This window comes from Chiloscyllium plagiosum, unplaced genomic scaffold, assembly GCF_037043375.1.
Source record: "Chiloscyllium plagiosum isolate Xiang-an unplaced genomic scaffold, Cpla_swu_hap1 HiC_scaffold_7, whole genome shotgun sequence".
NCBI classification, from domain to species: Eukaryota; Metazoa; Chordata; class Chondrichthyes; order Orectolobiformes; family Hemiscylliidae; genus Chiloscyllium; species Chiloscyllium plagiosum.
Genome location: NW_028270145.1, coordinates 3,633,337 through 3,647,040, shown reverse-complemented (window position 1 = coordinate 3,647,040; position 13,704 = coordinate 3,633,337). Strand labels below are relative to the sequence as shown.

At 41.1% G+C, this 13,704-nt stretch overlaps 1 protein-coding gene across 3 annotated transcripts in view; it reads right to left on the bottom strand.

Moving 5' to 3' along the window:
- Positions 1-13,704, bottom strand: part of myo1b (myosin IB) — a 275,282-nt gene that overhangs the window by 139,272 nt on the left and 122,306 nt on the right. For all 3 annotated transcript variants that reach the window (XM_043692880.2, XM_043692882.2, XM_043692884.2), the window contains exons 5-6: positions 2,860-2,964; positions 111-157 (exon numbers count right to left, since the gene is read on the bottom strand). In XM_043692880.2, the coding sequence (XP_043548815.2) occupies positions 111-157; positions 2,860-2,964 (152 nt within the window). The remainder of the gene's footprint in view (positions 1-110; positions 158-2,859; positions 2,965-13,704) is intronic.

Sequence of the window (13,704 nt, the reverse complement as noted above, 5' to 3'; positions counted from 1 at the left end):
AACCCGTTGGACTATAACCTGGTGTTGTGTGATTTTTAACTAAGTTTTGGTTTTCTAGTGTAACAGCCAGCAGGGGCAATTCTGCACCGTCAAACATAATAGTTACTCACGAATCTTGAAGAATTGTCATTCCTCATAGTTTTGGCATTTCCAAAGGCTGGTGGAAAGAAACAAGAACGAACAGTATGTTAACCTGAAGTCTTTGCTTCTTCCATTACATAGATTTAAATATAATAAACTTAATCCTTTTCTATCTTATCAACAGAAGATGCACTGCACAGCCTATTTAATACCTCCTCTTCCAGTTATTGTATTTTCTTCTCACCAGGACCTGGGAATCATCTCTTTCCTTCATAAAGAAATATGAAGTACTCATCACTTAACACCTCAACCATGCCCCTGACATCCACGTGTTCAAATTGTTTCCTAATTAGCCCCACTCCTGAACAGACCGTCCGTGCATAAACATGATATGGCATCAGGACTTGATGGGATTCATTCAAGGATAGAGAAAGTGAGAGACATTGGCAGCCATCTTGCAATCTTCCCTGGAACTCTCAGATGGTGTCAGAGGATTGGCAAATGCAAATAGAATGTACTTGTTAAAAAAAAGTTGCAAATAGGGCGGCATAGTGGCTCAGTGGTTAGCATTACTACCTCATAGCACCAGGGACCCAGATTTGATTCCACCCTAATGCAACTGTCTGTGTGGAGCTTGCACATTCTCCCGCAAATACACAAGTTTCCTCCAAATGCTCTGGTTTCCTCCCACAGTCCAAAGATGAGCAGCTTAGGTGGATTGTTCATACTAAATTGCCCATAGTATCCAGGCATGTGCAGGTTAGGTGGATTAGCTATGGGAAATGCAGGGTTTCAGGGATAGTGTAGCAAGGTGAGTCTGGGTGGGATGCTTTACAGAGGGTCGGTGTGGACTCAATGGGCCAAATGGCCTGCTTCCACACTGTAGGGATTCTATGATTCCATAAGTCTATCAATTAGAAACCAGTTAGTTTCACTTCAGTGGTGTGGAAACCTTTTGAAATAATCATTCAGTATTGAATCAACAGTCACATGAAAATATGTGGATAAGTTAGGAAGAGATGGTACAATATGTTAAGCAAATTTTACTGTGTATGGGTCAATTAGAAGACTTTGGGACTTTTTTTTTTACATTAGATGCTAGCCTTTTCTCATAAGCCCTCTTTGCTTCTCCTGTTTCCTTATTCACCTCCTTACGAAGCTTCTATATTCAGTTTAATTCATGATTGTATGTTTTACTTGACCTTTGTCATAATCAGACTTTATTCCTCATCGTTTATCTCCATTGTCATCCACCTAGTGGTTTGTATGTCTTATCTTTCTCTTGTGAGGGAGTATAATGTACTTCAATCAATCCTGAACCAACTCCTCTGTTGAGCTGGTCCATTGATCAGCTAGTTTCACCATCCAACTTTGATACCAAGTTTTTCAATCCAACTCTGTCACCTCTCCTCCCCACCCCCCAGTTAATTATTCTTACTCAAGATTGGTCTTTGTACTTTCCCATTGTCATTCTAAATCTTATGCTACAATGAATACGGTCAATGATCGCTTTGTGGTGAGGAAATCTCTAAGTTTAATTTGTAGTTGGAGGTTAGCACTAACTGAAACATTAAGTGAGGTGAGAAAGTAACAGAAAACAGAACAAAGAAAACACAAGAAACATAAATTGACATTTAGAAACCTAAAGTTCTAGCAAACGCGATCTATTTGAAAGGTGTACATGGATGCAGATCAATCCAAGCAGGAGTAGTAGCTGAGTCCAAAGAACTACAAGCCACAGCTTTGATCCAGAAGCTGAGAATAAGCTGCTGGAAGGTAACATTGGTGGATCAACTGCATCCAAACGGGGTGAACAAGTTCTGCAGACGTAAGGTAAAGTCTATACCCATGGAATTTGGATTCCTTGTGCCCTGCTGTCAGGTAGGGATCAGACCAACTACTAGGAGGAGGGGAGCATAACGAAGACTCAGCTTGAGGAATTTTTGACAGTGGTGATCAAAGTCTGAACGGACTGTTGAGTCAATTTGTGAAATTGTATTTGTATTACTATAAATTTGCAGCTTAGATTCCATCATATTTTGTGTTTTCATTCATGCTTAACTTGTATTATTCCTGAATGTTAGAATATAGGACACATAATAATGTGTTTATTTTGTTGGCTCTTGTGCAGTAAAAATTCTTCTGTAATTTTTATTTAGAAACTAACAGCATTAAACTCCATCCATTTTTTAAAGACATGTTTCCTGTCTCTAAGAAAAAAATTACACACAGATAGAAATGTACATGCATACATATAAACAGGTGAACTTCAATATATTTTAAAACTTCTGGATACCTCAATCCAATGTTTGGAATTTCAACCGATCACAGTCAGGGCCACAGCTGGTGCTGATCTACAATGTGGCTCAGTGGGGATTTTTAAAAAAAATGATGTTCTAAAAGATCCTAACCATTCTCCAATTAGCCTTGCTTCCCAAACGCTTCCAGATCACATGTTACCTTAACTGATATACCAGATACCTGCACAAATATTACTCTGGGTCATTCAGGGTCTGTAGTCTCAGGGAAGGTCTCTCAGATGAAAGATGGCAATGGCAAACACCCAAGAATGAAATTCAGCTTTAACTCAACATTTCTGATCTACTGACCTTGACCTGTTACATCTCTCACATACCACTTTAAAAGAATGGAACTGAATGTAAAACAAATTTTGGTTTTAATTTGATTCGAGTTGTTTTAGTTTTTAGTGCAGGAACTGCATTACCCACATTTTAAAAAAGAAAGGGACACACCCACACAACATACACTTAAACTTACCCTCCAGCACAGGATTTGACTGCAGCAGCTGCTCCTTCACTTGATTGACCTCCGCTCCCTTGCCACAAACAGCAGCAACATAGGACATAACCAATTTACTGGCCTCTAGAAAGATTAGACACAAGAGATTCATTAGTAAGATTACAATTTTTTTTTTGCACTACATTCAATTAACCCAATATGTCGGACTTATATTCAGGCTAATGGGCATTTGCAGTAAAATCCTGAATGTATATCATATCCAAAGTACCAAGAACATAGTGGTTCAGAATCACCTGATCATACCAAAAGCACATTTTGCTATTTATGTGTAAAACACTGGATATAACATGCAAGCCAATCTAAGCCTCATCGATAGCTAGCAGCCTAAAGATAGCTTGTCAATTGGCATGAAAAAGTGAGGGCAGCACCTGATCCACATTAACAAGTTCCTGTCAAGGGAATTGAAGTGATAGTCTGGCTGAGTGGTCTAAACGGCTGGACCCATGTTCCAGTTTATACAGAGACATAAATTTCAATCCCACAAAAGCCAGCTTTGAGCTGAGATTGGGCACTCCTATGGCACAGTGGCAGTGAGCCTATCCCTGAACTGGGAGGCCCGGAGTCAAGTGTCACATGCTCCAGTCATGCATAATAATATCTCTGAACAGGTTGTTTAGAAAAATAGGTTAAACAAAAATGAAATTGGAACAAGAGTGAGAGTCCATATTTACATTTGTCAAGGCCCTGAGCATCAGACTGAGACAGCCAACAGGGAACCTGATCCAATTTCAGACTAGACATTTTATAAGCTTCCTTGTGACACAGGACTTTAGTCTTTGAAACTAGTCTGATCATGAAATCCAATTTCAAACTCACTACATACCTCAATTTAACATCAGCCACATTCTCCGAGCTCAAATAGACAGGACAGCCACTTGGTTGAATGCATGAAAATGGCCAGCTTTACTGTACTTATTAAAAATTCACCCTGGGAAGATGGGCAGTGCTGGCTATATCAGCATTTATTGCCCATTCCCTGTTGCCCTTGAGAACATGGTGGCGACCTGCCTACTTGAACCACTGCAGTAAGTTACATCCACAATCCTATTAGAGGGGGAGTCTCAGGATTTTGGCCCAATGATAGTGAAGAAATTGGGTCAGGATGATGAGTGACTTGTATGGGAACTTGCAGGTGATAGGTTTGGAAGGTGATGTCTAATAAATCTTGGTGAATTTCTGCAATGTATCTTATCGATGATTTTCACTGCTACTACTGTAGCATTGGTGGAGGACGGAGTGGATGTTTGTGGATTTGGGGTCAGTCAAGCAGGTTTCTTTGTCCTTGATGGTGTCAAGTGTTTTCTGTGTTGTAGGAACTGCACTCACCAAGCAAATGGGGAGTTTGCATCACACTCCTGACTTGTGCCTTGTAGATGGAGGAGAGGCTTTAGGGAATCAGTGAGTTATTCACAGCAGTATTCCTAGTCTCTAACCTGCTCTTGTCGCTACTGTAGTTATATGGCTAGTCCACTTCAGTTTCTGGTCAATGACAAAACCAGGATGTTGGTAATGGGGGATTCAGTGATGATAATGCCATTGAATTCGCAGGGGTGCTGGTTTGATTGTTTCTTATTGGAGATGGTCATTGCCTGGCATTTGTATGGGATGAATGTTACTTTCATGACATCATGTACAGTGAACCAAATTGATTGAAGACCGGTATCTGAGATACTGAAGACCTCTGGAGAAGGCAAAAACTGGATCATCCACTCCACACTTCTGGCTTGTTGCAAATAGTTTAGCTTTATCTTTTGCACTGTTGCACTGAGCCTACCCCTGACTTAGAATAGGGATATTAGTGGAGCCTTCTCCTCCAGTGAGTTGATTAATTAATCACCACCATTCATGACTGGATGACGGACTGCTGAGCTGAGATGTGATCCGTTGTCTATGGAACCACTTAGCTCTGTCCATCACTGGCTACTTATGTTGCTTGGTCTGCAAGTAGCCCTGTTTGCTACCATCATCAAATTGATACCTCAATCTTCGATCTGCCTTGTGTTGTTCCTGGCAAGCCCTCTTGTGCTCTGTGTGAACCAGAGTTGATCCTTTGGCTTGTTTGTCATGGTAGAGTGGGGATGTGCCAGGCTATGAGGTTGCAGATTGTGTTGGGAGTATAATTCTGCTGCTGCTTATTGCCCTCATTGATGCCTCGTGTTCCCAAATCTGTTTGAAGCCTAACCCATTCAGCATGGGAAAAATGTCACATAACACAATGGAGGGTAAATGTGAAGAAAGGACTTCATCACTACAAAGACAGTTTTACCAATATACTCATGGGCAACTCCACCTGTGGGAGGCAGGCGATAGATTTCCACATTGAGCAGCAACATCCTTTAGGACTCCACCAGCTCAGTCAGTAGGGCTTCTATTGATGTATTCTTAGTGATGCAACATTGAAGTGCCCCACCAGAGTATACTTTGCACCCTGGTCATCCTCAAAGCTTCGTCCACATGGAGTTCAACACAGAGCAGCGCTGATTCATCAGCGGACGAGTGGGCAGCAGGAAGTAATCAGCAGGACATTTCTTTGACCATGTCTGACTGGAAGCCATTAGGCTCCATGGGATCTGGAGTCAATGTTGAGGACTCCCAGGGCAATGCCTTCCTGACTGTATACCATTGTACCATGGCCTCTGCTGGATCTAACCCGCTGGTGGGACAGGACATGGAGTGGCATGATGATGGTTGTTACTCAGATGTGGTTGGTCAGTATGATTTCAAGAGTATGACTACATCAGAGTATTGTTTGACTAGTCTGTGTGACAGCTCTCCCAGTTTTGGCACCAGCCACCAAATGTTAGCAAGGTGAACTCAGCCATTTTTAAAAAAAATTTGGTGGCAGAGGAAGATAGCTTTTTCTGTTACTGACAGGACAATTAACAATTTCCTTATATTATTTTCGTAAAACTTTAATCTGCTTTTAGTTCCATTGCAAAGTTACCTAGCACCATCTCTATTAGTTACATTTGCAATCATGATGTCACCATAATCCTACCAGAGAGATGTCTTATGATGGTTTAACCTGAAGGTTGCCACACGATCCTTCATGATAACCTCAACCAATGCAGGAATTGAATCTACATACAACTGGCATCACCCTGCACAATAAACCTGCCATCCAGCCAGCTGAGTTAACTGATCCCCTAATGGAATTATGGGAGATAAGTCAAATTGGCAGAAGCTCCTGACATAAATCAGTCTCCTACTGAAAGAATGGTATAAGAACTCCTATAAAAGGTATTTTTATTAAATGCTCTTCATCTAACAGTGCTAGTGTCATCAGTGGTATAGGACGATTCAGCCAATTTTAAAATTTGCATGGCTAATAATTGAGAGAATAATGATCAATCATATCATACATTTCTATTGTTTTGTTACAGTTCTAGTTAAAACAAAACCTTTTCTCAACAACAGAGACACACAAAACATACACAAAATAAAAAAAAAGTGATTTTTGCAAAATGCTGTGAAAAGGCTTGATTACTATTTAAAAATTCAACTTAAATAAAAAGCCAAAACTGATTTAGTCCTTGTCCACTAGTAAGTTCGGAAGAAGGGTCGCTGAACAGTACACACTGCTGCGACTGAGTGTCAGTGGTGAAAAGTATGGATGCCTGTCAATCAAGTGGGCTGTTTTGTCTGGGTGGTGTCAAGCTTGAGTGTTGCTGGAGCTTCACCCATTCAGGCATATGGGCAGCATTCCATCACACTCCTGTTGTGCCTTGTAGATAGCGGACAGGCTTAGGGGGTTCAGGGAATTTCTTCCTGCAGTATTCAGAGCATCTAACCTGCTCTTGTGGTCACTGTGTTTATGTGGTAAATTCAGTTGAGTTTCTGGTCAATGGTAACCCCCCCCCCAGGATGTTGACAGTGGAGGAATTCAGTGATGGTAACACCATTGAATGTCAAGGGACGGTGGTTGGATTATCTCTTTTTTGGAGATGGTCACTGCCTGGCATGTGTGTGGTGTGAATGTTACTTGCCACCTGTTAGTCCAAGCCTGGATATTGTCCAGATCTTGTTGCATTTGAACATGGACTGCTTCAATATCTGAGGAGTTGCGAATGATGCTGAACAATTGTGCAATTATTGGCAAACATCAATCATTGGCAAACATCCCCACTTCTGACCTTGTGATGGAGGGAAGGTCATTGAAGCAGCTGAAGATGGTTGGATCTAGGACACACCCTGAGGAACTCCTGCAGAGATGCCCTGGAGCTGAAGTGACTGAGCTCTAACACACAACCATTTTTCCACGTGCCAGATAGGACTCCAAGCAGCGGAGTGTTTACCTTAATTCCCAATTCTAGTTTTGCTCGAATTGCTTGATGCAGCACACTTCATGTCAGGGGCTCACTTTCACACTCTCACCTCACCTCTGGAGTTCAGCTCTTTTGTCCATGTTTGAACCAATAATGAGGTCAGGAGCTGAGTGGCCCTGGCAGAACCCAAACTGGGTGTCACTGAGCTGCTTGATAGCACTGTTGATGACATCTTCCATTTCTTACCAGTAACGGATAGTAGACTGATGGGGCAATAAATGGCCAGGTTGGATTTATCCTGATGACGCCATTGGGCCTCAACTCCCCTTATTAGCGTCACTTTGCCGTTATTTAATTAATTTGTCAGAGAGATTTTAACATATTACTCAATTTAAAAAAATAGTTTTTTTTTTAAGTTGGATCCATGTAACCAATCCATCTAACTACTCAAATAATTTGCTAGTCAGTCAAAGTAGTTTCACTCTGAATCAAAGATGATGTCCAAGAGGCAGCTGAAGATTTTTGGTCCCCATTTTGACTGACTGACATGTGGAATATCAGACAGGGACTGAGAGGAGTCTTTTGCTATTGCAAATTCTAAGATATGTCTTTGGCTTGCTTGGGTACAGTCAAGCTCCAATGTTTGTTTCCTTGATATGCTACTATAAAGAACTGAACTGCATTTGAGACTAAGTGTATTTTTGAAATAGTGAAAAGTTGTTTGCTATTGCAAAATTCACTGGTGTCTCAGTTCAAAGCTTACTGAGAAAACATCTTGCAGATAAAAGATTATTTATAGTGCAGAAAGTTTTTATGTCAAGTCAAACGTTCTACAGTACATTTGTTTATGGTTCTACGTAATTGTTTCAATGTAATCAAGTGTTATTTACCATCCTTCGGACAATATTGAGACAGAGAGAGACCACTTGGACTCTGGTGCTTAACATATTAAAGGTAATCAGTAGTCGACTGGCAATCTTATGACACATACAAAGAGTTAATTTCAGTTTCTGGAAAACAGGACTGCTAATAGAAAAACCGCTGTCTTCCAGGAACACAGTGTTAGGAAGAAGTTTGCAACAATTGAACTTCTCTACATTTCTGAACAAAACTAAGATCATTCAACAAATTTGGCTTTGATTTTGAACCAGAAGTGGCACGAGTGATTGAGAGCTGGTTGTGCAACAACCTCACAGGAAACAATTTTACTGAAAATTTTGCTCAGGGCACAAGTTCATATTTCACTGCCCAGGTGTGTTATTGCATAGAGTTTCTTACATTAGTTGAGCCCCTATATCACTTGGAGCTGTATGCCAGGCACAATCATCCATTTTAAATGCAAATTATAGACCTCTACAAGGTAGATAAATTAATTGAGAATTTACAGCTCGTTAGTGTTTTGGAAGGTTATAAGTGCTGTCTATGTCTGCCTGGTGGGAAAATATTTCTGGGAATACTTCACAAAAGCCAGCTGTGGTTCCCACAAGGAAGTGACTCATCTTTCTTGATGCCGAGTGCTTGCAGACAAAAATAGCGCGATTATTTAAGCAGACCTATTGTGCTAGCCTTACTGCCTAAGAAATTATAGTCGATGCCAAGCTCTCCATAGTAATATAGATTTCTAATATTGTTCACCTGCCTGAATCACACCTAGACACATTGCTCATGTTACTTGGATTTCTTCTCGGTCCTGTCTATGAGACCCGCAGTCCAGCTTGGTCTACAACTAGGTACATTTAGCCAGATTTTTCCCAGTAGCCCAAGATGGGAAATCTCCCAGCTCAGCGCATCCAATTCCAAAATTAAAAAAAAGATTTTCTTGGAGCAAAATTGGACCGGAGGGCACTCCAACCCTGAATGCTGATTGGACAACAATGTCAGAGAACTGCTGAGGCAAGTTGTTTACAAACACCTGCCTCAATATTCTGACATTTCAATTAAACAAGAGATACTCAGCCTTACATACTCACACTCTCTCACCCCCTATTACCCACACACAAGTGGCAACGCATGTCAGCCCATACCCCCACCCATCCCTAATGATGCCTCTTAAACTTCACAGTTCATTACCTTCATCCATTCCCATGGCTCCATCCCAACCTAATGCCAACTCATACCACTCACCACCACTCTTTGCCCTTCCACCATTAATGCCAACAGACCCAGTATCCACCATGGGCTGACCTCAGGAACCATACTGAGATTAAATGAAATAAAGACTTACATATCAGTTACTTACTTCACCATACAAAACAGCCCTATTAATGTAAGCCTATTCAATCTATTAAATCTCAACTACTTAATCCTGTATAAAAACTAACATTAGTTTATATAACCTGATGTCAAAAGTATCTAGCCATTTTATAAACTCTGTCAATCAAACTGTGAATTTACAACCTCCCCAACTATGATAAGATTATGGAAAAAAGCCAAACATTAATAAAGCAATAACAATAGCACTAATGATTATGTCAACAAAGGTATTATCTATTAAAAATACTGGATCCATTTTTCTCCCAACACTCAGACAGGAAGTTTTTTTTTCCAATTTCAAGTAACTTAAAAACTTTGAAGTAACTTGACAGTTCTCCATACTTTACCCCATTTGTGACTATTCTAAGGAATCACAACTCTCACACTATGGGATAAGGGTCTTGTCTAGTGGAAACGGTGTCTGTTTGCACACAGCACAGAGTTCAAATGATCCTTCAGAGTTCAGCTTTTCCACATGTTCCCGTCTGCCATTTTTAGAGGTCCCTAGAGTCTCCATGACTCGAAAACCATCTGGTCCATTGTCTTTATCAGGTGTTAAAGCCAGTTCCTTGTTCCTGCTCAAACATCTGGCTTTCGCTGCAACAAGTGTTGAACAGTGAGTTAGCTTTGATTAACTGATCGATGAGCACCAACACAGCATCAAAAGCAAAATACATTTCTAATCGGGTCATATGTTTAAGGCCTTCAACCTTAAACATTGTTTGTCATTCTTGATTGAAATGTCAGCTGAATGTTCCCTGCAACACCTCTCTATTTCAGAAAAAGACAACATTTTGCATTGTGTCAGTAGCTTTATCCTTCAACTACCTGTTCTATAAGGATCTGAAGAGTTAATATTTAGAAGTGCCAGAGCACACCAACTATAGTACTGCCACATGGACTTGGTGGGAGAACACTTTCGGATCTTGAAGGAGTAAAACCTGCCAACCATGGTCCTCTTCAATCGCTGTAGTATTTGTCTATCACATTAGTGTAGAACATAGAAGAATACAGCGCAGTACAGGCCCTTCGGCCCTCGATGTTGCGCCGATCCAAGCCCAACTAACCTACACTAGCCCACTATCCTCCATATGCCTATCCAATGCCCGCTTAAATGCCCATAATGAGGGAGAGTCCACCACTGCTACTGGCAGGGCATTCCATGAACTCACGATTCGCTGAGTAAAGAACCTACCCCTAACATCTGTCCTATACCTACCCCCCCTTAATTTAAAGCTATGCCCCCTTGTAATAGCTGACTCCATACGTGGAAAAAGATTCTCACTGTCGACCCTATCTAAACCCCTAATCATCTTGTACACCTCTATCAAGTCACCCCTAAACCTTCTTTTCTCCAATGAAAACAACCCCAAGTGCCTCAGCCTTTCCTCATACGATCTTTCTACCATACCAGGCAACATCCTGGTAAGCCTCCTCTGCACCCGTTCCAGTGCCTCCACATCCTTCCTATAGTATGGCGACCAAAACTGCACACAATACTCCAGATGCGGCCGCACCAGAGTCTTATACAACTGCAACATGACCTAGTTGCTGAGAAGCAATAAACTATGTTTTCTTTAACACAAAAGCCTGTTCTCATTAATCTAACAAGTTGTTTGACTCAACCGCAGCAGACAAAAAGCACCCCGTCAATCCCTATCTTAAAAAAGGACAATGGCAGCAATCCTACCCCATGGTGAGGACAGTGCAGGCAGCATGATGGTCAACAGTGAGGATTTCTCTCACAACATTAGCCAGGGTTTTCCACTGGCACAACAGTTGTTCCAACATAGATAGGAGTTGCACATGGGGAGCCTGAAGAATTCCTATCGAAGCAGATTCTGAAGGACTTGCTTGGGAACTTGAAGGTTCCAATGAACAATTCCTTAATGCCTATAACCCAGTGAAAATCTCCATTTAAATTAGAGAATCTGGAATGTTCTGATGAAAAGAAATTAAGTTGTTACTCAGGGAAAGTTAGACTGGTAAATGCATAGTCTATCTCCTGACCAACTATTCAAAAATTCCCCCTTTTATCCCTTACACCCTAGCTACACCACTTCCAAACCCCTTACACTCTCTAGAACCTGACTTGACCATCCCCTCTCCCCACCATAGGAATCAACCCAAACTCCTAACACTGGAACCATCTGCCAGACATAGCCTGACCATCCTCCATCCAACAGAACAGATCTGACCCTGCACTCCCCACCTCCAACTGTTGCCAGACACGACACCTGATTGGACCAATTTCTCAGCCAGTACTGACACACACCCTCCTCACCAGAATAGTTATCTCTGACCTTAGCCACTACATCACTTACCTGGTTCTCTTGCCACCTGACACCCTGTCCCCTACTCATCTGGAACACTACACCAACAGCACTCAACTTACCTTCCAATCTAACACTCTACCTTCCCAGCTCCCTAACATCCTACCCCTGTTCCACTGGCACTCTACCTTCCCAGCCCCCCAGCAGATGTCAAAGCAGTGGCAGGACTTTTACATTTCCAATTATGGCAAGTGACTGCTGTAAGAAGGGTGTGGGGTTTGCCTTCCTTAACAGTTCTCAGTTATGAGGGCACTGTTAAATTGGAAGTACAACTCCACATTTCTGAATGAGCCCCAATTACAACCTCCTGTCAGAAATGCAAAGCTCCAATCTTCCACAAAGAAGGGCCACGCAACAATCTCACGCAGCTTGAGAAATTCTGGCCTCTCTGCTCTTGTGAAGAGAAACAAATTCACCTTTCTCATTTCAGAGCTGTTTTGTTAAAGTGTATTTGTACAGGATTATGAGAATTACTATTTTTTTTAGCTTTAAGTCTGATTTAAAGAACATGACTCATTCTGTTGATTAGTCCATTTTACTTATTTCTTACATCTGTTTCTTAACTGGGACTCATTTGTAATTTTTGTTGTAAAATAATCCTTGCAACTACTCGTCATGTTGGATGAGCCATTGGATAGATTTGCTGACACCATCCTCCTTCCCTATTTGGGATTTACAGAGCCTACTTAGTCTGGTGTGGAGAGAAAAACCATCTGCTAAGTTAATAAGATGGTGCTTGTCTTAAACAAGATGGAACAAACAAGTTTATTACATACCAGCAAATATGAAGAAGCTACACTAATGTGATAGACATATGAAATGCCTGCAACTGAGGAGATGACAGGTTCCACTGAGGCGCTCAAGAGGGCATTGGATGTTTATCTGGATAGTAATGGGGTGCATGGATTATGGGAAAATGCAGGAAATTAACACTGGATAATACAGCTGGTGCAGGCACAGTGGATCAAACAGCTTTTTTTTGCACCGTAACCATTCAATGATCTTTGACTGTTATAGAGGCTATGAGGGAAACCCAATTGGTAAGTCTGCAAGATCCCAAACCGTCCCAACAAGCTCAGCTAGCATCAGTGGAGTGTCATAAGCACCATCCTAAATAATGATTCTTTCAGACCCTTACTCCTTCCTTTGCCAATTTTCAATCAATGTCAGAGGTGATAGGAGGAGTTTTGGGGTTAATTCACACTCCTTGCATCGTGTGGTGCAGCTACTCAGAATCACAAATTATTTTGTATATAAATTTAAAATGAAACAAGGGCTCAAAAGCAAACTTTTGTATTGGTACACAATAAAATGAATGACTTGGCAGGAGTTCAAATCAATGTATGCTTTTCTGAATATGAACACAGAAAAAACACAAATAATTTAAATGAATTTATCAACAGAGTTCAGGACCAAAGAATGCATTGTGCTGATTTTAAAAAAATCTTGACTATTTCCATCCAGATTTTCCTTAAGCAAAATCTTTGCTTTTGACAGAAAACATTCCTCACTGCCCACTGCACTATTATATCTTTGACTACTGAACAAAGAATAATGTCTAACAGTGAGGACAATAATTTAAAACACTGCCTTTAAAATTTAGGCAATGTGTGATTTTATATCCAAGTAACTGGTATGCAATAAACTGCACTCCAGACAGAATCATAGAATCACTACAGTCTGGAAGCAGGCCATTTGCCCCATCAGGTTGCACCGACCCTCCGAAGAGCATCCCACCCAGACCCAAACTATCTTCCCCCCGCTCCTCTCTATCCCTTTCACGCGGCATTTCTCATGGCTAATCCTCCTAAACTACATGTCTTTAGTCACTAAGGGCAATTTAGCTTAGCCAATCCACTTAACCTGCACATTTTTGGATTTTGGAGAGGATTCGTTTAAGCCAACGACAAACATTTCATAAGTCTTACATAACTAATCACTTCTATTTAGGT